Source organism: Dipodomys merriami, unplaced genomic scaffold, assembly GCF_024711535.1.
Source record: "Dipodomys merriami isolate MVZ:Mamm:240054 unplaced genomic scaffold, mDipMer1.0.p SCAF_6, whole genome shotgun sequence".
Lineage (NCBI taxonomy): Eukaryota > Metazoa > Chordata > Mammalia > Rodentia > Heteromyidae > Dipodomys > Dipodomys merriami.
Window position 1 is genome coordinate 42,658,941 of NW_027206179.1, and position 27,569 is coordinate 42,686,509.

At 34.6% G+C, this 27,569-nt stretch overlaps 1 protein-coding gene across 1 annotated transcript in view; it reads left to right on the forward strand.

Moving 5' to 3' along the window:
* Nucleotides 1-899: 899 nt before the first annotated feature.
* The window catches only part of Klhl1 (kelch like family member 1), a 249,133-nt gene continuing 222,463 nt past the window's right edge, over nucleotides 900-27,569 (forward strand). Inside the window, exon 1 of the mRNA XM_070001950.1 lies at nucleotides 900-1,458. Within this exon, the coding sequence (XP_069858051.1) occupies nucleotides 959-1,458 (500 nt within the window). The 5' untranslated portion in view covers nucleotides 900-958. The remainder of the gene's footprint in view (nucleotides 1,459-27,569) is intronic.

Below are 27,569 nucleotides of genomic sequence, written 5' to 3' on the forward strand. Positions count from 1 at the left end.
GCGGGCTTTTCTCCCTTTGCCTTTATATTTCCTGAAATATTTAAATTTTCGCCTTTAAATACTGACTATATATGTCTGAATGTATACACACACACATACACACACACACACCTCGCATTGCAGAAAGCACTGGACAGAGGGAGGGAGGGAGGGAGGGAGAGAGAGAGAGAGAGAGAGAGAGAGAGAGAGAGAGAGAGAGAGAGAGAGAGAGAGAGAGAGAGAGAGAGAGAGAGAGAGAGAGAGAAGGAGGGAGGGAGGGAGGGAGGGAGAGGAGGGAGAGGGAGAGGGAGAGGGAGGGTGGGGGCACAGGTGCACCTGGAAGGCTGGGGAGAGGGGGTTATGCTTCTCCACGTTTCTTCTTCGTGACTTGGGGGTAAAGGGGGGTTCCTGATCCTCCCTCTGCTCCCCACGGGCACGGAACTCTGTGTGAGCTGGCAAGGACAGGAGCTCTCCAGTGCGTTCCGGACTCAGGCTCTGTCAAGACAGTACCCCAGAGAGGTGCACCCAGCAGCGGCCACCTCCCGAGCTTCGGAGCGCGCAGACCTGCTGGGCTCGCGCGCATCTCCAGCCTCAGGGGGCGCCCTCCTGCACCACCCCCCATTCCCCCAAACCGCGGATTTCGAGGATTCGCCGCCACTAGTGTCCCAGTTCTGCCTTAGCACCGGACGTGTGGTCCTCTCCCGCCCGGGGTCCACAGGATCTGATCGCGGCTGAGCCGCGCTCTTTTGCCTTCCGCAATCAGCGCTGGTGTCTCGGCTCGGCCGGGAGCACGCAGCCCGCTGTGCCTCCTTTGGGCTCCAGGGGGGCCGCCGAGCACAGCGGGGGTTCTCCTCCGCCCAGGACACACTGTGGGTCTCCCTCTTCCCCTCTCCCCGCCACCACCACCACCACCACCCGGGGTTGCTGGCTAGCTACTCTTGGGTGAGCTGCAATCGCTTGACTTCCCTCGCGTAAAAACATGTCAGGCTCTGGGCGAAAAGACTTTGATGTGAAGCACATCCTGCGACTCCGCTGGAAACTCTTCAGCCATCCTTCGCCATCCCAGGGCAGCCCGGCCGGGGGCGGATGCCTGCAACCGGACGGAAGCGGCAGCTTTGAGCACTGGGGACCCAGCCAGAATCGCCTGCTCAAAAGCCAAGAAAGGGGCAGTGTGAGCGCTTTCTGGAAGAAACCTTCCTCTTCCTCTTCCTCGTCGTCTTCCTCCTCTTCCTCCTCTTCCTTCAATCCGCTAAATGGCACCCTGTTACCGGTGGCCACACGGCTACAGCCAGGGGCGCCAGGGCAGGGCACCCAACAGCCAGCCCGGACCCTCTTCTATGTGGAGTCCCTAGAGGAGGAGGTGGTGCCAGGCATGGACTTCCCGGGCCCCCACGAGAACGAGAAGGGACTGGTGCTGCAGGAGCTCAAAGTGGAGCCAGCCAACTCCAGCCAGGCAACAGGTGATGGATGTGGACACAGGTATGGTAAGTCCCTCTGGGGCACTCACGCTTCTTCCAGTCCCCAGTCCTTTCTCCCTGTGTGCTTGTTGTGCTCAACTGAGTCTGAAGAATTTCCAGGTGGAAATGTTGAGCGAGATGCCAACCTGCTTTCCATTGCCCAAATTGTCATCTCCTTCAAACTTTGCTCATGGATTTCTGTTGGTTCATCCTCATTGTCTTCCGTTTCTCAAGTCTTCACTGGAAATGAAAATGCACACAATGTTTTTTGTTTGTTTGTTTGTATTTTTTGGGGGGTGAGGTGGTTCTCATAGTTCTGTGCTTATGAAGTTTTTCCGCCTTTAACTTCACATTATCTAATGTAAAGTAAAACTGTCTTTTAACTGGAATAGCCTGAATATCTAGGGTCCTCGTGGCTTTGGTTTTGGACTCCAGGAAGAATGAAGTGTACAAAATGAGGTTAAACGTCAGTGTTGTCTTATGTGAGTCTCTCTGGGCAGGGTTACTGTTTTCAATCCTAACTTTCCTCTAGATGTTTTCACTTTCTGCACATTTTTGCCTTCTTTGAAGTAAGTCCTAGAATCAAACTGTTGCTGGTGGTCACCTTTACATCCAGCTGTTGTGATCTTTTGAGCTTACTACTGAAAGCATTTTCTCTTAAGCAGGTAATATCCTTTCTAGTTTGTTTTCAGTTTGACATTGTATAGAGCTCTGCTAATTCGAACCCATAGAAAAATCCTTGGAATCCATGAAATTAACTCCTGCTGAGTGTAACATTTTTAGAGAATTGTGAGTCATTATTATTCTTCATTCCATCATTACTACTTTGGGCATAGAATGAGGATATGAAGGATTTGCATTTAGATTCATATGATATCAGAATACATTACTGAAAAAGAATTAGAGGAGAAATGCAGGAGAATAATCATGAATATGTTAATGTATTTTAATTACTTCTCAAGAACAAATTAGATACAGACACAACTTTTAAGCTTTCACTTAGTTCAATGAGCTTCCTATAAAGTTGATTCAATTCCAGGAAGAATATATAAAAGCAAGTAATATATAGGTGCTCTTTTTTAAAATAAGTTTTTTTTAATTGAAAATACTGTACAGAGGGGTTACAGTTACTTGAGCAAGGTAATGAGTACATTTCTTATCCAGCATTGTTACCTCTTCCTTTCTTTTTCCCCTATCATCCTGTCCCTCCTACCTCCTCAATTACACACCTCCCTCCCCCCCTGCCTAAACTGTAAAGTTTGACAGAGTCTTATACATCTCATTGTTGCAATGGGTCAATCTGTATCCTTATTTAAACTATGTGATGCCTTTGTTGAGTTGTATGGCCCTCGCCCATAGTATAACCCCTGTTTTCATTGTATTTGATGTTGGTATAATTTGTGGAGAGGAAGGGAAAAAAAACCAAAATGTTTATATAGGTGCTCTTTACACTGGCCACAATAGTTATGAAGAAACAAAAAATTATCAATTTTTTCAAGTACATGAATTCTATTGACAAGGCTTTAAAATTTAAGAGTAATGAATATATTCTAATGTTATATTCACATGTGATATAAATATTTTAATGTGGGAGAGAGTTAATTTGCAATTTTTAGATATATTAAGATTAAGAATGTGTATTACTCAATTAGAATAGCATTACCAAAATGGCGAAAACTTAATGCCATGGATACAATGATGTTTCCAAACTTACCTACTCAGTGTATATTTGACAAACAAACAAACAAAAAAAAAAAACCCAAGCTTTTTCATCCATTTCCCTCGAGTAAACATAAAATCTTGTTTGGAAGTGTTCATTAATATGTAGTTATTTATCCTATATATTTAAGAAAGCTAAGTAAAATACTTATTAATTCCTACTTTATTATTTATGTATTTATATTTAAGAGTCATAGAGCTCACACACACACACACTCATATATATATACATACATAGATGCATATATATGTTTGTATTAGGTGTATATGTAAACATCCAAATCAATTGAAAGTATGTAGCCTCCTAGAAGTATTAATGCTTCCTATCTTCAGAAGTAGTTTGGTATAAACATTTTGCAAAGTGAGGCATATTAGCCTTAGTAATTCATAAAAATCTCCATGAATCATGATGTACTAATTGGAATACTGACATTAGCAATGATAATATATTTCAAAATCAGACAGTAACAACTTTAGGTCAAAATAAACAATCAGATTTAACTTCCTTTTGATTATATTTCATTATGTTAAATTCACAAAAAAGAACTTCTCAGAAAAAAAGAAAATAAAAACTCTGAAAATCACGCAAGTGTCAATCTATCTGTAGCTATTGGGACAATGTGCCATAGCTATTTCACATGTGTAAAGAATGGAAAAACAAGGGTAATTGTTTATTTAAATCGTATTATTTTCCCTGCTGGTGGTTCAGAGAATTGAACTCAGGGACAAGTCTGATTATGGTAGGCCATTGATAGTGATCTACCTAGACTATGTCTGCAGCCAATTAAAAATTTACTAAGTAGATGGTTCAGGTAAGTGTGAATATGTTACCTGGCAAATCACTTAGCACCAACACTATTGCCTGGTTTTCCTAACATTCCACAGAACATTGGTTTTAAATTCATGATTAATTGAGAACATGACACGTCAATTGTAATTTTAGTCATTAGGAGTATATAGCATTTTGATAGACTGTAAAACTAGGGCTCATTGTCTAGAAGAAGGAGCATTTTCACAGCAAACTACTCAACGGACATTTAACAACAATTCAGAATTTTGTGGAAAATAATCGGTAGCAAGAATTTAAATATTTCTCTATGGTTGTATACTGTATACAATGAAATAATAGTTTTATGATGGAAGTGAGTATATAAACTATATAAACACTATATAATAATTTTTATAACTGAGGCCATTATAACTCAAAATGTGACATCACATTTAATATTTAGCATTTTGTGTTATCAAAGTCTTCTTTCCATGTGGAATTAATATTTCACATATAAACTAGTTCTGTTCCATTCTTTAATGATTTGTTTACACATCTTTCAAAATTTCATTTTATTTATTTGAACTGCTTTCATATATTGCTTCAGAAATGTGTGTAAATTATTAAACTTGACGGATGAGGTTCTGAGGAAAGTAGCTTGTCACCTTTGAATTTTGGAAAGCTCAAAAGTCATGGTCTTAAAACAGGTACACAGTAGGGATTTGGACATAAGTTCATGTAGTATCAAAACACGTCTTATCACATTAAATTACATTCAACACTTAAACATATACCAGCAAAACCAAATCTCAGCACTGGTTGATTCATAGTTTGTAAGCAGGACTCTGGTTGCTCATACCTGTAATCCTAACTACTCAGGAGGCTGAGATCTGAGGATCACAGTTCAAAGCCAGCCCAGAGGAAAGTCTGTGAGACTCTTATATCCAATAAACCAGCAGAAAACTGGAAGTGGTGCTGTGGCTCAAGTGGTAGAACACTAGCCTTGAGCTGAAGAGCTGAGGGACAGTGTTCAGTCCTAAAGTTTAAGCCCCATGAGCGATTTAAAAAAAATCATAGGTTATGACTCTATTTAATTAATGATTAAGGTGTAATCTCTGTGTCATATATTTTATACTTATATGAGAAAAGAAATATGTAAAGTCTTAACTGTTGGTCCTATTACATCCTAAATTCTTAGAATACAGATATCTGATAGTGTACCACCCATAGACCATGTTAATAAATTTGTACTCTAAATCTCAACCTAGCTCCCTTGTCCTATCCCTTAACCTTTCAAATCTCCGCTCTTTCTTGTTCAATTTTCTTCTTCATCTCAGAGGAGAGCTGTACAAGGATTAGGTTGTAAAATATAATATCATAATTGTCAACCTTTCCTTTGTCATTATATCGAACATATCCAAAACCTGGATATTCTTCCTGTTTCCCCAATATTTGTCCTTAATCTCCATTATTTGCATTCAATCTACATTACTTTCTTCTTTCCATTCAACTGTTTCATATTTTTCCTCATTCCTTTTTACTCATAATTTATTTTCTGCACAAAGTAAATGAAAATGCTAAAATAAAAAAGCTAAACTAAAGACAACTTGGAAGATCAGAAATAATATGATTATAGATTCTGTAAGCTTTAGCCTAACTTCAAGGTATCTTGTGTTAGACTAGACTCTAAAACCCTTTCTTAATGCCTGATAGAGAAAAGCTAGTATCTTCTACTTCCCAACATAGAATGTCAAAGAAATTTCCATTTATGTGGTGGAGTAGATCTAGAGTAATTGCAAATATTGTTGGACTTTTAAGAGCTTCCATCACTGTGTTTCAAAGAAAATTTAATGTGATTGTTTGGAGCCACTCTGTTCAGGAAATTGGCAACAACTTCTATTTAATAAAAAAATCTTTGACGGTGCAGTCAGTTTTATACAATATGTACTGCATGAAGAATATATTTGAAAGCAAAAACAACCAGAAGAAGAAAATATAAAAGTAGAAAAAATGATTTATTTCATATACTATGAATGTTTGACATCATATTTAATGTGTGTTCAATAATACATGTTTGACTTAACGTGTATTCTTAAACAAGTTTTCTCAAAAAGAAGACTCATAAGGCGTATATTAAATTAAATTACTTTCCATATTTCTTGTGCTACATTTCTTTTTACCATCAAAGAATTTCCACCATTTCCTGATCAAAATTCTATGATCATGGAACACTCTCTAATCTCAGTGTTAACTATAGCTATCCTGGCCATGTTTTACTGCATCTGTTCACTCAGTCTTGCTCACCAATCTTTCCACTGACCTCTGCCTTTCTGATTCAGTATCTTTCTACATAATCATTCACTGCCTTTGGGTTTCAAAGTCAATCTTCAATGAACTGTTTCCTATTATTGAAATGTCTTGAATAAAGTCTCTGTACCTTTCTCAGTAAGTATTCTTTGATACTCTTATAAATTCATATCTTTCTTTGTTTTCTTAGAGTATCTTGTCCTTCAACCTTCACTAAAGTTTGTAATCACATATTCGCATCTGTGTTGATGGAGGTAGGGTAACATTTCACATGGAGAGGAATGTGCTTTATTCAGTGTTCTAACCTTATTGAATAACATGTGCTAATTCAATAAGTACGTAAATGTCTATTTTAATCTAAATAACCGACATTAGAAAGCATTTATTCCAGGTAGCATACTGAAAATTATGATGTGTAAGTAAAATCATAACACCCTGGGATCCTGGTACATTATCTCCTTGATATATAATGCTTTCATTGTTACCATGAGTGAAATGACTGCGTGCCTGTGGCTCTTCCTTGTAGTCTTAGTTACTCATGGAAGGATATCTGAGGAATGAGTTTGGAAGGCAAGCCAGACAGAAAAGTCCAAAAGCTCCCTCAGCAAAATGCAACCTTGGTGACTTGACTGATAGTAGAACAGCAGCCGTGAATGAAAAAGTGGCACAAAACTGCAAAGTCCTGAGCTCAGTCCAGCTGCTATAAGTACATATGGGGCGTGGGTGGGGGTGCGGGGAGGATGGGTGGGGGACCGGACTCTTGTGGGAGGGGGGCAGTAATGAAATATCATGAGAGTAACTTCCCGGAATCATAGGGTCATAGGTAGTTGAGCTAGACTTTCAGGTTTTGTTTCTTCTTTGTTATCTGTTCTATGAATCTCATTTCAAGCCAATTTTGCCTCACCTTCTTTGCTTTACTTTTTTCAGTCTTCTCTTGCATTAAACAGGAGAAAAGAACATAAACTCCATCTAAAGCCTTACTGGAAAATATTTTTATAGTTCTCTTGTTGGAAATTACATATTTTTGAATGATTATATTGATTTCATAAAATCACAAAAAAATAATTTGATAACTCTAGTCAAATGGGACATTCTATTGCAAGTTAGAATACATTGAATCATTTGAATGTTTTGTTGAATGTATTTTGTTTTGGAATTATTCAATTGGCATAGCTTATAAATAAAAAGAGCAAAAGACAAATTTATGATAGAAACTCTTTCTTACATTCAGAACATCTACAGTGCTAACCTGAAGTGAATACACTAGAGCTCACTTTGGACCCATTCTCAGAAACAAAGCAAAACAAAATCAAAGACTATAGGGCATAGTATAATTAATAGAGCACTGGTCTAATGAGTAAGGCCCTGGGTTCAAGTTTATGTTCTGCAGACATAAATAAATAAAAAGGTGAAAGTGAGGGTTTTATTAACCAGTAAATTCCATTGCCAATTTATTGAAGGAATCAACATATCCGTTGATTGGTGAGCAGATAAAGAAATTGTAGGATACACACACACACATTATATACACATATATATGTATATACACATTTACACTTATATATGTGAAAATATGCATATATATTATATACATATATTATATATATTCACGTATATATAATATGCATATATTATATATATGCATATATATATGCATATATATTCACTCAGGCACACACACATACCATGAACACTACTATTTACACTTAAAAAGGAACTGTGTCATCTCACAACATGGGGAAAATTTAAATATCATCAAACTAAATGTAATAAGCCTAAAGGTAAGTATAAATATTTCATAATCAACTTACAGATAGAATCTATAAAATGTGAGCTCATAGATGATAATTTCAAAACATTTAGCTTGAAGATATTAGGTTAGTCCAAATTTACAGTATTCCAGGGACATCTTGAACAGAATAGGAAATCATTATGTACTTAAATATCAACAAAACAAATTGAGAGGCAGAAATAATAAGTGTGAGTCTGAGTTAAAACCTTAGTACTGCCAATAAATAAATACATACATAGACACATAAATTCATAAATAAAATTTAAGAAGTGTATTAGGTGTGTGACATGTAAAACAAAAAGTCTCCATAAACTTTTTTGGCAATATAAGTCAAATGATAGTTCATTAATATTGATGACCTGAAAGTTGTGATGATTTTTATGATGTTGACATTTTACATTGAAATTTATTGCCAATATAATTTTTAAATTATGTGTCTAAAAAGTTTAAAATGTTAATTTGATGATTATTAACTATGTTTATTAAACATCAATTTTAAAATAGGTAGATTTATAGATGTTTCAAAGAGAGCAATGTTGCTCTCTAGTGGTGATGTGTACACAATGAAGTTCTGGGTCCTTTCAAAAGAAGGAGAGGATTAAGAAGGTAAGATTATAGTATAAAATAGTAGATTAATAAGATTAATTATTTTAAGAAGATAACATAATCTTTTTGAAAGCTTCATCACAATTTTTGAAATAAACTACTACACACTGAGAAAATTTTAGAAGATCCCTAAAATTTCAGTTTAACTTAAAAATGAGCATATGGAATTATTAATTTGTAATGGCATAGCTATCTTATGGATATTATTGTTTGAATGGATAACTAAAAATAAAACTTTAATCCTGAATTTTTTAATACTAAAAATTACTACAAACTCAGAAAGTTTAGAGAAAATGAAAGTATGTCTATCTCATACAATAACAAATTTCTTCTGCTTAACATCATACATTAATTTTAGACAGACTCAATGACACTAAGAAGTTACTATTGTTGTGCACTGGTAGATCACACCTGTGATCTTAGCTACTCAGGAGGCTGTGATCTGAGGATCATGGTTCCAAGCCAGCCTGAGCAGGAAAGTCCTTGAGACTCTTATCTCTTATGAGCAACCAGAAAGCTGGGAGTGGCACTGTGGCTCAAGTGGTAGATAGCTAACCTTGATCTGAAGAGCTGAGGGACAGTGCCCAGGCCCAGAGTTCAAGCCTCATAGCAGACAAAAAAAAAAAAAGAAAAAAGAAAAAATTACTATAATTTACATAATTTAAGGACAACTATTCAAGATACAGTATACATATGAAGAGATATGATAACTACCACACAACTATTTGAAGACAATAATAAAAGAAAATATATACCTATGCAAGTCATGCAGAAATAATTTATGATATGAATATTATCAAAGAAAATATGTTAATGTAGCACTACTTAGAAATATTTTTTACAGCTGCTACATCTTGAATCACATCTTGCCAATCGCATGATCAGCCCTTTCTGCCTCAGTTGTCTGGGTTTATTTGTTTATGTGTTATGGCAATGCTTGGATTTCTTTTTTTTAAATTTTTTTTTTATGAAAATACCATACAGAGGAGTTACAATACATGGACAAGATAATGAGTACATTTCTTATCAAGCATTGTAGCCTCCTCCTTTGTTTCCCCTTCCTATCCCTTCCCATATCCCGGCCCCCCACTCACTCATATCCCCCTCTTCACCCTCCCCCCCCCCCGCCCCCCGCCAAAGTTGTAAAGTTCATTTTTCGACATAACGACTTGTATATCTCATTGTTGCAATGGGTCCACCTATATCCCTATTCAAACGATTTGTTTTTTTCCCTTCCCCTCCACAAATTATATCAACATCAAATACAGTGAAAGCAGGGGTTATACCGTGGGGGAGGGACATACAAAGCAACAAAGAAATCATCATATAAATATGTTAGAAACAATCGCATGAAAGTAAAAAAAAAAACATTTGAATACATAGCTTAGGGTTCATTTCTCCTAACATCAACTTATCTGACCATTTCTGCTTGGATTGCTATGGCAGGTGTGTTTGTATGGCAGGTCTGTGTGTTCCAGGCAGGCACTTTACCACTTGAGTCATACCAACAGTTCTTTTTTGTATTAAAACAGGAACTTTCTTTGTTGCCCAAACTAGGATGAACTGCAGTCTTCCTATTTATTGCAACCTGGATAGTTCAAATGACACTTTTCATAATTCCCAGCATATTATTTTTGTTTTGTTTGTTTCTTTTTTCTTTTTCCTGTTTCTTTTTTTGCTGGTCTTAGGGCTTGAACTCAGGGCCTGGTGTCTATCCATGAGCTTCTTTTTGCTCAAGGTTAGCACTCTATCACTTGAGCCACAGTATTATTTCTGGCTTTTTCTAAGTAGTTTATTGGACATAAGAGTCTCACAGACTTTCCTTCCCAGGCTGGCTTTCAACTGCAGTCCTGAGATCTCAGCATCCTGAGTAGCTAGGATTATAGGCATGAGCCACTGGTGTTCGGCTTGTAGATGTTATTTAAATAATTTAAATTAATTTAAACCCTCACTCAAATTAGATAATGTGACACCTAACTCTCCTGTTTTGATTCTGTTCCCTTTAGAAGATTTTAACTTGAAAATCTCTCACTAAACATAGCTCTCTAATACCAAATTTCCAACATTTATAGTTAACAGAACAAATAAGATTTCTTCTGCTTTCATGTTTTGCTTTCAAACCTCTTTCTAACACAGAAGATACTTTTCAGGACTTTTCCAACATGCAAACTATTGTTTTTCTTTCTCCTAGAAATCTTTCCCACTTTTCAAAATGGAATGTTTCCAAGCAGTTATATTGAATCTTCTTTGTAAACAGTGGTGGCACATTCTCAAAAGTCTAATAATGTTTCTTAATTATATTGGAACTAAGTCACCATGTTAGAAACATTCTTTACATTCCCTCTTGGCAACTAAAAAAGCATAATTTTGCTGCAGTAGCATATCTGACATTGCATCAGAAATTTCTTTTATACAGCAGCCTTAGTAACAATGTCTAGTCTACCTCCAAACTACCTTGAAGCTCACTATGATTTGTGGAATATAGATAATATTGTTTCTGATTTTCTCAGAAGCTTTCATTTCGCAATCTTACTTCCTTTTGTTTTAAAATATAATTTTCTAAGAACATTTCCTCATTTCTTAACTTTTTGTGTGTGTGTGGGGGGGGGAGGGTTGGTCATGGGGCTTGAATTTGGGGCTTCGGTACTGTTCCTGAACTTTTTCACTCAAGGATAATCATTTTCTACCACTTTGAGCCATAGAATGACTTCTGGTTTTCTAATGATTAATTGATTATATGAATCTCATGGACTTTCCTGTTTGAGCTATCTAAAAAACTGTAATCCTCAGATCTCAGCCTCCTGAGTAGCTAGGTGTTAGCCTTTTACTAAGGTGAAGTGGTACTTCACATTCTATCTGCTCTTCTTTAAACCTGTCTAAAACAAATCACAAAATACTAACATAAGAAAAGTATTCCATTAAGCACTCAAAAAGTGTGCAAATATAAATAAATGAATTTATGAATTGTTTAGGTGTCTGTAAACAATAATATTAAAGTTTACCACATTCCTGATTGATCTATCAGGAATGAACAAATAATGTGCCCAGCTTCACACATCTAGTTTAATCAGTTTCTATTTCTCTCCTGAGTTTCTTAATAATACTGAGTAAGGTTACTTTTTATTTTGCCAGTTCCTAGTAATTTAAATACTCAAGAACAGTTTTTCCTCTGGTTTTCATCTCACTAATTTTCCTTTTACTAAAATGACCATTAAGCCAATTGTTGTCAAACTTATTGAGGAAAATGTATGAAATAATTCTTGTCATAGAGATCCCTAAAGCTGCTTGATCTTCCCAGATTTATCCCCACCACTAACTGACATGTTGATCAAGTTGAGTTGATCAAGTAATGACTCAGTCTTTGGTCCAGTCATTAGCTTTTCATCATTCCATAGCTACAAAAGTTGACAATGTCAGCCATATTGCAACAGCAGCTGACAAGAGAGATGTGTAGGGATACACAGACAGGAGTCTATTTGTAGTGTTAGTGTGTCCATAAAGAGTTATTATAAATATATAAGTAAACACATATGGCATTGTATGCAAGTGTATTCAAATGTCTTAGCTTAAGTGTGCTATTTGCAGGGAAGACTGCAATTCCATAGAAAAAGGAAGGCACAGTCCAAAGAAATGAATACCATATGAATGGTATTTGAAAAGTGGGAGGAGAGACCTAGAGGAGGGTCTAAGTGCATGAAGAGCGGAAGTGGAAAAATGCAGTCACAATAATCAATACACAGGGGAAGAATGATGAAAGGAATGATATAAATTTAGATCCATTGCATTCATAAGCTGACTTGTTTAATGGACACTTCTTTGTCCAATTAGTTATAGATCAGTTAAAATACAATTTGAAAAACTAAAGAAAAAACAAGTTTCATTCAATGGGATACTTTCCTGCTTTGCTTGTTACTAATCCCCCTAACTAGCATTTTTGTGGTAGTTTTGAAAACTGAGAACAATTATTTGCTTCAAAGAGGAATCAGAAAAAAAAAATTCAGAAGCTAGACACATAATTGACTGTGACAATATTCTGAAGAAGGCAAAAAAAAAAAAAAGAAGCATAGTAGTAATGAAAAGAATGTCCCGGGCTCATTTGACCATCCAAAAAAGTCGTATTGAAACAGTCATGCAAAAATCTCAGCAGCCCCCCCTTCACCCCCACACATTTTAAATCCATTAGGAGTCAGCTGTTTCCTCTTGCTTTAGAGGGAGATCTTTTGTGTGTGTGTGTAAGTCTGTGATATATAATTTTTTAAACTGTAGAGATGCGATACAGAGGGGTTACAGTTACAAGAGTAAGGTAATGAGTAAATTTCTTGTCCAGCATTGTTACCCCCTCCTGTGTTGTTCTTCTACTACCCATTCCCTCCCCCACTCTTCTTCCACCCAAGTTGTGAAGATCATTTCTAATATAGTATCTTGTGAGTCTCATTGTTACAATGGGTCATCCTCTGTCTTCATTTAGTTTACATAGGTAAACCTTTTTATTTATTTATTTATTTATTTTGTCAGTCGTGGGTCTTGAACTCTGGGCCTGAGCGCTGTTCCTCACTCTTCAGCTCAAGGCTAGCACTCTACTACTTGAGCCACAGTGCCACTTCTGGTTTTCTAGTGGTTTATTGGAGATAAGAGTTTCATGGACTTTCCTGCCCGGGCTGGCTTTGAACCAGGATCCTCATAACTCAGTTTCCTGAGTAGCTAGGATTACAGGAGTAAGCCACCGGCGTTCTGCAGTAAACTTAATTTTATAAATTAAAGGTTTGACTTTTTTCCAAGAAACCTCATTTTCTCAAATTTCTTGTAGCCCTCAATGACTGACTGAACATATCTGTGTATTAAAAAGTTAAATGATTCTTTCATTGCATTTGTTTTTCAATGAATTTCCGACAAATTTGTGGATCCTCTGTGATTGCTCTTTCCCTGATGAGATCATTCATATCAGCATAATATCTTGTTTACATATATATTTTTCTCACATTAAAAAGTATTGCCAGTTTTTAGCATAATTAGTGCTCGTAATTGGCAAAATGAAAGAGAAACTTTAACAACTTAGTAAATTATAAATTTCCATGGTAGATATCAATATTATCCTCAAATAGTATCATTAGCAAAATTCTACTCAGTCATTCAAACAAATTACATATTTTACATGTAATCTTGGTAAATCCAAAGCAGTTCACAGAATAATTTACAGTGATACTCACAGTATGGTTCTTATAGTTTCGTTCTCCAATCTTCTACCCTCCAAAGATAATCTATTTGTGCTATAGTACTTTATATCCAACATGGTTGGTTGAAAATACCACGAGGAAACAGTCATAAAATAGGTTGCCAAAAGAGAATGTCAAACATAAACTTAAGTTTGAAAACAGAAAAAAGATATAATTTGCCACACTGAGTTACACTCCTCCACATGAGTGTACACATTCTGTTCAACATATTTTTAAATTATATTCAGTTCACAATAAGGAAGGTATGTTAAGAACTCAAGAGGAGATTTATAAAAATGGCAATGTATTTCTGCTTCTTTTATTTTCTGTTATAAGATGATTATAATATTTTGAGATTGTTTAGTTTTTTCCCTACACTTCCTATTCTGTAGAAGGCAGTAGTCTTTGTTAATCCAAAATATCCAAGGCCTCAGAATTTACCAGTTTTGTTTGATGTTACGGTTCGCATTTGGAAGTGGAGGTACAAACCTTAATGAATGAGATCCATGAACATAATAGTACCTTTGACCATGGAATCTCCTAGAGCCTTTCTTCCTCCAATCTCACTCCCTTTCTCTTTTTCTCTCTCTGTTCTTTTTATATCTTTTTTCACCTGATCTAAATTAGTCATTCCTACACAAAAAAAAACAATTGAAAAAATAACATGTGATCTACTTTTATCTTATAAGGAGAAATATTTATAAATGTTATCATAAAGTATATTTTTGTGAATAATAATACTGAGAAATGAAATAATATTTGTCTCAAGTTATTCATACATTTTTGGGGAAATGTATGTACTCTACAAAATAGAATTGCCTAGAATTGTCTTTAGTTTTTGGAATCATTGTTTGGCTACACTGGCCAGTATTATAGAGATTAGCCATATTGACAATTGAGTAGTTTCAGTGGGAAGAGCCTGCTGATGGAGGAAATAGAATTTTAACTTTATTAAATTTTGATTATTCAACATTTAAATGTAAATAATTACATGTCAGTTCTCTTTACCTTATTTTACAAGTCCAAAATCAGAAAAAAATCTTTATATATATATAGTAAAGATACTGTACAGATAGGTTACATCAGTAAGGCAATAAGTACCTTTCCTATGGAACATGTTACCTCCTCCTTTGTTTTTCCCCTATCATCCCTTCCATCCCACCTCCCAACCTCTGTAAAGTTTGTTTTTAACATAGTGTCTTGTACATTTCATTGTTACAATGGGTCAACCTGTATTCTTGTTTCAGCATTTTGTTGTTTCCCTTCTCCTCTCCAAATTAGGAAAGAAAATGTGTACACAAGATGCAGGACATCAGAACCAAATACAATGAAACCAGGGTAAAAAATGTTACTGAAATTTAAGTAAGCTATAACATCATCATGCAATTAAGGAATCATTTAGCTCATAAACATGAGTGCTTAGTGTGTAACCATAAGAATAATTCTAGTTGCACCTTGATTTCAGGCTGTGAAACTCTTGGCATGGTATACAACTAAGTCAGGTCCCTATTCTTTGACTACAGAGTCAGAGATAAGTAGAGATTTTATCCACATCTAAGAGGAAAGAAAGGTATTTGTGAATGTGAAATAATGAATGAAAGATCAGGCTGCATCTACCACAAAAAGGTGTTTAAATTTTGTTATCAGAATATGCTAGAATTGTGGCTGTGCATCACTGTGTCCATAATGTATATTTATAGGACATGTGCATTAAAACTAAAGTAATTACAGTATGGCTCTGATAACTTAGTACAAGGCAAAGAGGACAGAGACCTAAGAAACCTAGCAGAGGTCTCTATGCCATCAAAGAAATCGAATCATGCTGTTGATTAGAACTAATGTCAAAGGAACAGTTGAAAGACAATACCTTATTTACTACACACGAGACTGATGGAAGTCCTGAACTGGAGTGGCAACTTCTTTAATTTGAGAAAATCAACGCAGTCATTAGGGAAACTACAGCAAACTCAGGGTGTGGATATCCTCCTAGTGAGAAGCATGCAGAGGAGTACAGTTGTGAGAGATGGCCATGAAACCTCTTAGCCAGAGATAACAAAGAAAATAGGAGTAACAAAAAGAGAAGGAATATGTCCACAGAGTAATAGGTGAGAGTAACTATGGCATAGTATCATTCAAGATCTCATAAAGGTTTAAAGAGGGTGTTTTACCAATGTTTCAAGTGTTTATGCATAAGATCAAATTATCAGTTTCTTGCATTCGAGGGAATGAAGGTTTCTTATCTCATTGGCATTATAGTCTATGACAGGCCACATTGTACCTACTACTATCTGCTTCTTTTTCTCAAGAAATATACTTACATACTGCACTGATTTTCTCAAATTACAGAAGCTGACACTCAGTCCAGAGACTGTATATATCTTGTGTCCTAATTGAAGGTGCTGTCTTTTAACAAATACTTTGACATTAACCTAATCACAAAATGACTAAATCTCTCTCATATATAAATATATACATATATATGTCTATGTATATGCAATTAAGGAGCTGAATATTAAGGAAATATATTAGGGATATGTATATATTTATGTTTTTAATCTTCTTTTTTATTTATCTTGGCCTGTATGTATGTTTGTATTCATATATCCATTGAGGTAAAGTAAGCAGAGAAATAAGCTCTACTTTTACCACATTCCATTTCTATTAGTAGAAAAAAGCATGATAACTGAAAATGAATTTTTGTTAGCAATATAAATATCTCTTACCACACATTTAGTGTAAGATTCACACAAGCTTCTCAATTATTGTTTTGAAATATTAAGAAAGTTCAGGAAATTTTAAATATTAAATATGTCAATGTAAAATTAAAATGTTCTCAGTGTCCATAGTACCATTATTTTACTACTTGCATGGATGTAAAAAAATTTGGGTTTTCAATTACCTTATAAAATGGCCTAGACATTTTCTTTAACATATATGAAACTCCTATATTTTTAATTGTTTATTATAAAAATACTGTACAAAAGGGATACAGTCACATGAGAAAGGTAATGAGTATCCTTATCTAGCATTGTTGCCTCCTCCTTTGTTTTTCCCCAACCATCCGTTCCCTCCCATCTCCTCAGCTAAAAGCCTCATGCCTCCTGACCCCTGCCTGCCTAAATTGTAAAATTCGTTTTTTGACATAACGTCTTGTACATCTCATTGTTGCAATGAGCCCACCTGTATCCCTATTTAAACAATTGTTTTTTCCCTTCCCATCCCCAAATTATACCAACATCAAATACAGTGAAAATAGGGGTAATACTATGGGGGAGGGACATACAAAGCAACAAAAAAAATCACATGGTACCTTATAAGTATGTTAGAAATAATAGCAAGGAAGAAAAAAACACTGTGTCTCTATCTTGGGGTTCGTTTCATTTAATGTTCTTTAAATCATTTCTGAATTACTTATAACACCTGAAACAACACAGATGACATGTAACTAATTGTATTACATTGGTTATTTAATGAAGACAAGAAAGTCTGTACAAATATAGTATCAGTGAATGTTTTTACAAAAATTTTGTTCCCTAGTTGATTGTCTATACATATGAAAATTGCAAGTTCAGAAAGCCCACCTTAATGGAAAGTTTAGAGTAAGCACTGTCTTAACCGTGATTATCTCTGTTCATCTTCCTGTGACTCATATGCTTTTGTGATATGTTTATGGTTTTAAAGACCATCTAGTAGACTCATACAGTTTGTCTAATCTTAGAATGATACATTTTTTCCAAATTTCAATCAAAATAATCATGTTCAACTTATCTCAGTTCAGGGATGATAAGCTGAAATACGGCTTTTCGATCTATCTGTCAGTCTTTCTATCTCTCTTTCTTTTTCTCTCTGTATCTATCTATCTATCTTTAGAGCCTTTGTCTGTATCTCTGTCTTACTTTATCACGATTTGTGTGTATATATATATATATATATATATATATATATATATATACGAATCTCATATATACTCATGTATTTGTGTATTCATGCACACCTTATAAATGTTGTATATCCCCTGTCATTGTATAGACAGATGATTGTAGCCTATTTGGCAAAACAAGTAAATACTCATATTCCCAGTGAATTAAATAATATATTTTATTATTATATATAGGTCAGATAAATTGTTTTAAAGGTAAACCTATTACAGATCATGTAATTATTCTTTTAAAAATAGGAAAAACTCCAAAAAATCCAAAAAACACAAAGTTAAAAAGAAGATTTTTATGTTATGGATTAAAGTGGTTTTTAAAAATAAAGTAGAGGGGCTGGGAAGGTGCTCAGTGGTAGAGTGCTTGTCTCGCATGCTTTAGGCTCTGGGTTCGATTCCTCAGCACCACATAAACAGAAAAAACCAGAAGTGGTGCTGTGGCTCAAGTGGTAGAGGCTAGCCTTGAGCTGAACTGCTGAGGGACAGCGCCCAGGCCCAGAGTTCAGGCCCCACAACCGACAAAATTAAAAATACAAATAAAAAATTAAAGTAAAATATACTAACTCAGAATTGCAATTATAAATCAAATATATGTTTGTTTTTTAACTTTTGTTTCTTTTTTGTTCTTGGAGCCTTAAATATTTAACACAAGACAGGTTAGAGTGAAATGATCTATTATATACACCCCCTCGTCAGGGATTAAAGTGGTCATGTGTAGGACGTATTCATTAATTCCATAAGATTTTAGATGTGGTATTTCATAAAATTACTAAGTTGATTTTGTATCTATGTACAAATCAATCACTATATACAAAGATCGGATAGATTTGCTTTTCTTCTAAGTTTAAAATTTTGTTGGAAGCCTTTTGTTTCTTTTGCAGTGTTTTATCTAAGAACACATTTAGCTATAACTACTTTTCCTTACTAATTCTTCATTTTTAACTCACAAATGCAAATTGTGTATAATTATGGTGTAGAATATATTTGTTTTATGTACACATTATAGAATGCCTAAATGAAGATAAATAACATATCCATAGTCTTACAAATTTCTGTACTTCAAATTCAAAATAATAATGTCTATAGTTTGCAGGCCCTAGTGGCTCATGCCTATAATACTAGGTATCCTGGGGCCTGAAATCTGAGGATAGTAGTTTGAAGACAGACAATGCAGGAAGTACTGTGAGAATCATATTGACAATTAACTAGCAAAAAGCCAGAGGTGGAGCTCAAATTGTAAAACACCAGCTTTGATCATGAAAGTTCAGGGTCAGAATCCAGTCCTTGAGTTAAAAGCCCAGTGCCAGCACACAAACACACATGCACACATATACACACATCTATTCTTACCATTATATATTAAACTATATTTGGATTTCATACATCTAGATTTAGAGTCTATTCTATGTTTCTACAGTGCTAATTTTCAACTTTGTTAATTTGACTTTCTGATGTTTCAATATTATTTTGTTTTAATGCCTAATTAATTTGACTATATTACCTTTTGTATTTTTCTTTAAATTGCTAAATCTCACAAAATATGATAGATTGAATTAGTATTATTCTATGCTTCGTTCTATTGAGTCAATTTGAATAAATATAATTTTCTGAACCATATCTCTCCAGTTCTATGTCTATCATTATTTTGTGTATTATAAGTTTTTTTCTAGAATGTACACAATATGATTTAATTATAATTCAGATATGTGTGTCCTTTTAAAAGATATTTTTTAAAATTGGAGTGTGCATAGACTTATAAAAGTATACCATGTTTGTGAACTTAATGCTTTTTGTTCTGTATTTCTTTATGTAGCTAATTCTATCACTTTAAGGATAATATTTATTAACATAAGACAAACAAAGTATTTTAGAAGATTCTGTTAAAATTGTTTCATATAATCAATTTTTAAAGAATTGAATTTATAAGTACCTTCTCCTACTACAGATATATATTTAACATTAACTGTAGTAGTCTTAAAATATATTGTTATATATATGTATATATGTAACTTTTCATGAATTATAAGTACAATTATATTTTCGTAAATATTTACTAAGATGTATATATCACTTGCCAGTTCATATCTTTTTACATGTCAGATATCTTGGATATTTAAAATGTCTTGGACATTTTAAGGGACTTGTTTTTCCTTTTGATTTGCCCTTCAGAAATTTTTTAGTGGGGTTTCTGTTGATATAAGCCTTATCAAATTTAGATATTTTTGAATTTTTTTACTGCTTGGAAATTTAGCAAATTAGATGAGAGATTTCTTAAGATATCTTAGTTTTAATTTTCATCTTGAGAAAGTATCTGGTTTCATGGTGCCTTCTGTCAGAAACTAAAATCCTCAAAATATACCCATAAGAATCAAACCCTAGTCTTGTTTTCTCAACTTATTTCCTTCTTTTCTTTTCTTTTTGTTTTGTCTTGTGTATGTGTGTCTCCTAGTAAATCCTAGATTGACTATCCTCTATCCTATTTGCTCTTCATTGTCTGCAAACTGTATAATTAGATTTGTGTGTTTCAAGGTCACACTAGAATACAACCAAAACATTAGGCACTGCTATCCAAACTCTGTGTTTTGTGGAAGCAATTTAATCTCCCAGAGGCAGACACTCTCCATTGTTCATTTCTGTCAAATGGTTGGAGGACTTGTGGGGAGATCCACACAGCATGAGTCTGTGGCTTTCTTCTAGGAACTGAGAGCAGCATCTGGCTGACAACCTGAAAGAAAGTGAGGACCTCAGCCCTACAACAGAAAGAAATTAATTTTGTCAGTGCATGGAGTTAGCTGGGAGAGGATCACCTACCATGCCTCCAGATGCAAACACAGCTCAGCCAACATTCTGCCTATAGCCTCCAGTTCCCTTAGAAATTTAAACTAGCGCAGACTTGTGATTTAACAAACCTGAAGCTATTCTAAAAGGGATTGTTATCTAGATTTTCTTCTCCATCTGCTCATTGTTGGTGTACAGGAAGCTACTGTTGTTTTGATGTTGGTTTTGTGTCCTGATACTTTGCTGAAGATGTCTGTTAGATCTACGAGATTGGTGATTAGGAATAGCTTAACTTCCTTCTTTATTTGGATCCTTATTATATGCTTTCTTTGCCTTATTTTCTCTGGCTAAGCATTTAAGTACTATATTAACTAGGAGTGGAAAAAGTCGGACACCCATTACTAGATCATGATTTTAGCGAATATGGTCCAGTTTTTCACTATTCTGTATAATGTTTGTTGGTTGTATGTTTGTCATATATAGCTTTGATTATGTTGCGCTCTGATCCTTCTCTTTCTGTCCTTTCAATATAAAAAGATGTTAGAATTTGTCAATGGCTTTTTGTGCAACTATTAGGATGAACATGCGATTTTTGTACTTGCTTCTATGTCTGGATTCTATGCAATTTTTTAAAAATTGCATTGTATATATTGAACCAGCCTTATGTTACTGGGATAAAACCAGTATGATAGCCGGGTGCTGGTGGCTCATACCTGTAATCCTAGCTACTCAGGAGGCTGAGATCTTAGGATCACAGTTCAAAGCCAGCCCAGGCAGAAAAGTCCATGAGACTCTTATCTCCAATTAACCACTAGAAAACCAGAAGTGGTACTGTGGCTCAAACGGTAGAGCACTCGCCTTGAGTTGCAGAGCTCAAGGACAGCGCCCAAGCCCAGAGTTGAAGCCCCAGGACCGACAAAAACAAAACAAAACAAAACAAAAACAGTATGATAATAGCGTCTGACTTTTCTTGCTTAGATCTTGGTAAGGAGTTCTGCATTTATGTTCATCAAAGAGACTGGTTTGTAGCTCTCTTTTACTGTTTTGTTACTCTAGGATTTTGGAAGGGGTGTAATGATGGATTCATAGAATGAGTTTGGTACTGATCACTATTTTAATTTCATGGAAAAAATGAAGATATTGGCGTTAGGTCTTCTCAAAATGTCTTGTCATAACTTTTGAAAAAATAACAGACATTGTAGAGATTATTGGGAGGATGTGGACAAATGAAAAAGACACATGAAAAAGGCAGCAAGAATATTAACTGTACCTGTGTGTAAAAGGAAGTAATAAATTTAAAATTAGTCTGGAGGTAAGGAGCAGAAGGAAAACATATTGAGAGTGGTGAATCAAAGCAAGAAAGATCACACACACACACACACACACACACACACACACACACACACACACACACACACACACACACACACAGGATGTTAAGCTGGGAGCTGGTGGCTCACTCCTGTAATCCTAGCTATTCTGGAGGCTGAGATCTGAGGATCCTGGTTCAAAGCCAATCCCAGCAAGAAAGTATGTGAGATTCTTATCTCCATAAGAAATGGTGCTGTGGCTCAAGTGTTAGAGGGCTAGTCTTGAGCTGAAGAGCTCAGGGTCAGTGCCCAGGCCCAGAGATGGTGCCCCAATAACTGACCAAAACAAATACAAAGAGAAAAGAAAGAAGGAAAGAAAGAAAGAAAGAAAGAAAGAAAGAAAGAAAGAAAGAAAGAAAGAAAAGAAAGAGATGTTAAAACTTAATCAGCTTATACAGCTAAAGTTTAGAAAGTAAAAAAAAAAGAAAACTTATATAAACAAATAAAAAGGTAGTTTTGAGATGGTAAATATATATAACAATATGTAATACAACAGTGAAAATTAACACACAAGCTGTCCAAGTTTGAATTCTCAAACTGATTTTTTTGTTTTGTTATAAATATATAAAAATTCCTTGGAAAATTGGGAAAGAATTGGTTAACTTGAAAGTATAGCATTTCCTTCCTTGCTTAGTTATATTTTTGAAGTATGAATGCTATTTTTTTTCTAAAATTTCTAGGAATTTCACACAAATATGTTTTTCTATAATACATGCTTTGCTATATTTTTGGAAAATGAAGCTCATGAATTGAATGTTATAAATAGAAGAACACAACTTTCTATTTTCCTAAGGAATATTATGATTTAGCAGTAATCTTTTGAAATGGTTGAAACTTCAACAATCAAATTTTAATATAATTGTAACTGGCCAATACTGAAAGCATGAACCCTATGAGAAAAGGTTGAACTTCAAATAAAAAGAATCCATACTAATTTTCATATTTTTCTGATAGATTCAGAATAATGGCTTTGTTTAAACATAAATTATTTAATTACAAAGATCAGTCTTCAATTGCCATATCTATACCTGCATGATTTCATTTGGAGAAGTATAAATGATTTTGTGGTCACTTAGCAGATCCACTGTCTGAACTTTTGCCAAATGTTGACAGGTGTCTTAAAAAAGATCCAAATCATGCTGGCACACACCTTGGGTTCTTTCTCTGGTCCAATCAGATAACACACAGATTAGCAGCCACATAATGATGGTCTGAGACTGCTGCCAATGCTTGCTCTTTCAGATGCTGCCAGATTTTTACATCAGGCTGCGTGTTGACTAATGAAGAGATTGCCGTATGTGTGGCTGTAATGGCTATGAGAAGATGCATCTCAGTTTCTTCTCATTTACTGATTCACAGATTGAATTGAGAATAAGGAGATTTAACATTTCCTCATGTGAACCTGCACTTGAGAGAAACTTTGAAACCATTCAAAAATGTTTTGCTGTAATGATATTCATTCAACTAATCAGATAAGGCAGAAATCAAGATTTCCTACAATGATCTCAAAACCAAACTTTACTACCTAGAAGAATAAGACCATGAGTAAATTATCTATCTGTATTTTCTTAATTGGAAAGTAAAGATAATGATTTTTATCAGATTTAGTATATTGCTATAAGCACTATATGAATTCATATTCTTAAAACACTTAGATCAGCATCTGTTATATTATAATCGCTATGTAATTTTTTCACTCTTGCTGTCATTCCTTTATTGAAAACTTGAAAATACAAGGTATGCAAATTGTCTCAGAAATGTTATAATAGTACCTCCATATGCTAGGGGATATGAGCCAAGAAATCATAGACAATCCTCTTCCTTCTATTTATCATGCCCTTTTCCTACAAATCTACATACAACTTTGATATTATCTCCATCTTAACCATCACACACTGTTCACTGAATGCTGAGATGCAACAGTAACTAACACTAGCACTGATGTCTTCCTTCTTTCACACAATCTCATGAATAGGGTTTTTATTACCAAATACCTTAGTGATCTTAGCTTAAATTTTTCCTTCACTTATTAAGTTGAGAACTTTCAACTTACAAGCTTTTACTTTGTTTCCTTCATAGATCTCAAAATTCTGGCCTTGCTATGCTTGTGTTTTGTTTCCATTATTAAATAAAGTATCACTTGAGTGCACACATTATGATTCTATGACAGTGATATGTAATTTAGAGGACTAATGTCCATGTGGAATATTTAGCTCAAATGCACTCCACACAAGGATGACTCCATACTCAGGCAAGAAAAAGCTAAACAGTGAATGATTTCATTCACATGATAAAATAACACCGAATTCAAATTCAACAATCAGTTTAATATTTTCCATTTAAGATTGACTCATGGGTAATAAATCAAGTAGAGAAAAAACAAAAAATTAAAGAATATGATCCTTTCTCTCCTTGATTAGATGAGACATTACCTAAGTAACATTTTTGAGACATTTCAAAATGGAAAATAAAATATTATTGATCTCCTATGTATGAAGATCAGAATTAGACAATTACACATCAGGATATTTGTTATCACACAGTATAAATTTATTGTGCAGAATTCCCTGGGCATAATATTTGAATATTACAAATAATTAAACTCCATCTTGCAGCACTTATGTTTGGAGAATTTGTTACGCATTCTGGAAACAGAAATCGTTTAGACCAATGGTTTTCTATTTATACAAGAAAATAAAATAAGTAAGTTCATTAATATGTAAAACGAGAGAAAGGGATGGAGGGTAAGAAAGGGTAGGAAAAGGGTATGAATTTAATCAAATCACACTATATGCATGTATGGACATATCACAGTGAAACTCCACTGTACAAAAAGATTGGCAAATGTGCCAAAGTAAAGTAAAACTAAGTGAAGGGAAGAGGGAAGGAAGGGAATAGAAAGGAATGGCAAGAAAAAGAAGGATCAAATGAAACTTTTTCATGATTCTTAGGATTATCCAGACTAGAATAAATTCACTGGAGTTATTAAACCTTCTTATGCCCTGTCTACATGCTAAGATTGACAAAGTCTGCACTGACTGACTTAAGTTTGATTAAGTCTGCATTTTGCCCTTCTGTCTGTTCCCAACTCAGTACACGAATATCTTAAAATACTTTTTCCTGCCAACAATTAATATACCCAACTGATCAAATGGAGGAGATTATGTTCTTGTGCTAATACAAAAATAGTACTAATCCCTTGAAATATTAATTTAGAGAACTGATCATTTTTATAAGTATACATATTTTTGTAAAATATTAGATGGATTAGTGTCACTTATACTTATATATTGTGCTCATGTCATTTAAAATCTGTTAAGATGGTTTTATGGCTAGAAACAGTCCACCAATTTGTGCCTCAAAAGTAACTGGAGTGGGCAGTCATCTTGGAGATCTGCTAGAGTCACAGTCTCATTTTGTATACAGGAAGGTAAGACTCTGAAATGTTAATTGACCTTTGCAAGGTCTCAGGTCTCATTAATGGCTTTCCCAAGTCTAGGAAACTGTTAGTCAGCCTGACAAGTCCATACCCTTCATTAAGCTCTGTGGCCTTCAAGTAACATAGCATTTGCGTTTTTTGGTGCTGCATTTTTTATGAATTTCTATGGGGAAAAATGAAATTTGTATGAATGAATGTTTTCTATAACACAGATTATAATTAAAAATTTTATAAGAGCTACTATTTTGAGTCTCTCACATTTGAGGAGAGTAAAAAATCTCTCTCTCACTACTTTCACCTGCTATACTAAAATAAATCCTTGGTAAAAGCTTCAAAGAAAAAGAGAAAGAAACCTTATTGGAGTATTTTAATTAGTCATTGAATATAACTAATATGCTAATTCCTAGTATCCTCTTTTTATGAAGACAATAGGACCTTTTTAATATGAGCTGAGAAAACTGACTCTACTTGCTGTGAATATTGTAATATGAAGATAGTTGTCTAGTAGATAAAAAGTCTAAAATTGCCTATTTTTTCTCATCATTGACGAAAATGAACTAATTCTTTTCATTAGAGCATGGTCGACAGAGCCAGCTGGACTTTTCCAGCTCTGTTAATCCTGGCTTTCTCAGAGTAGACCAAGCAGAACGGAAGGGAAGATTCTGTCCCTTCAAAGAAAAACAATGAACACTAGAAAGACACATGTACAGAACTGGTTAATCAAATCTTTTCCAGTCCCGATTAAAAAAAATAATAAATATGGATTGAATTCTACTTGACCTTTTAGTTAATGAGAAGACAGTCCTTCAAAGAAACACAAAACCTAACAAGGTAAATATCACAGAAAGGGCACAGCACATATCCAGAAGTTTCTCATGACTTATATTTCATTGGTTGTGGTATTAATTTTTTCTTCAAAATTTTGTGTTTATAATATACTCCCTCATATTTGTATGAGCTTCGTTTCAAAATTCATTATTGATAACTTGCACTAGTTGTTGCAGTTATCATAGCAGATGAGCCAGTACCAATTCTCATTGATAACTGGTGTCTATAAATTACATTGTCTCACTTTTCAAGATATACAGTTCTATGGATTTCAACAAATGTATAAATTGGATAAGAGATATAGTTTTTTTTTTACTAAATTTCTTTCTAATTGGTTTCTTTCCATTAGCACTACGCATTAAAATTTCCTTTGTATCTTTTTATGAATTGACAGCTCATTTACTTTTGTTGCTAAATAATATTTTATTGAATAAAATACCTCTACCTGCTTATCTATTCTTAGTTGAAGGACGTTTTATATATCTCAGTTGTATATTTTATAATTTATCACTTCACTTTGGAAACAACGTCTTCTGACATATACTCACACAGTTACCTATTTGATGCTACTTAATTGATGTAACTTATTTGATGCTAATGAAAGAATATTTACTAGCATAATAAGTAGATTAGCATAGAATTCAAACACACCAACAGAACAAGAGCCTTTGTATTTTTTCTTTGTGTGTGTGTATGTGTGTGTGTGTGTGTGTGTGTGTGTGTGTGTGTGTGTGTGTATGTGTGGGTGTGCATGCCCACGCATGCACACACCAGTCCTGGGCTTGAATTCAAGGCCTGGGTGTTATCCCTGATCTTTGTGTCTGAATTTTTCCTTTCTCTCTTTTTCTGTCTGTCTGTCTGTTTGTCTCTGTCTCTGTCTCTCTGTCTCTCTCTCTCTTGTGTTCCATTAATAGAAAAACAGGTCCACTGTTTTTTAGTGGTTACCTGTAAATGTGACTCTCACAGACATTCCTGCTTAATCTGGCTTAAAACCATGATCCTCAGATCACAGCTACTGGAGTAGGTAGTATGACAGACATGAGCCACCAGTGCATATCTTCTTTCTAACTTTTTAAACATTTTAAATTTTATGCTAATTTATGAGTGGCATTTGGATTCTATGAGAATAGAAAGAAGAAATATTCATCTGCTGGCCAGAGTTAATATACAAATGTCCTGTTTCCTGGATATAATTAAAATTTTAGAGACAAAGTGGTTATATTAGTTTAATATTTAGTAAATACTGAATGTCGTATACTTTTTTACTTGATATCTTCTCTCTAAAGTATGATGTACAAATATTTAGATATGTTCAACTGAACAACTTTATAAAGTGTAAAATAAAGAAAACCAGAATTTGTGAACTATGAGGATAGGAATT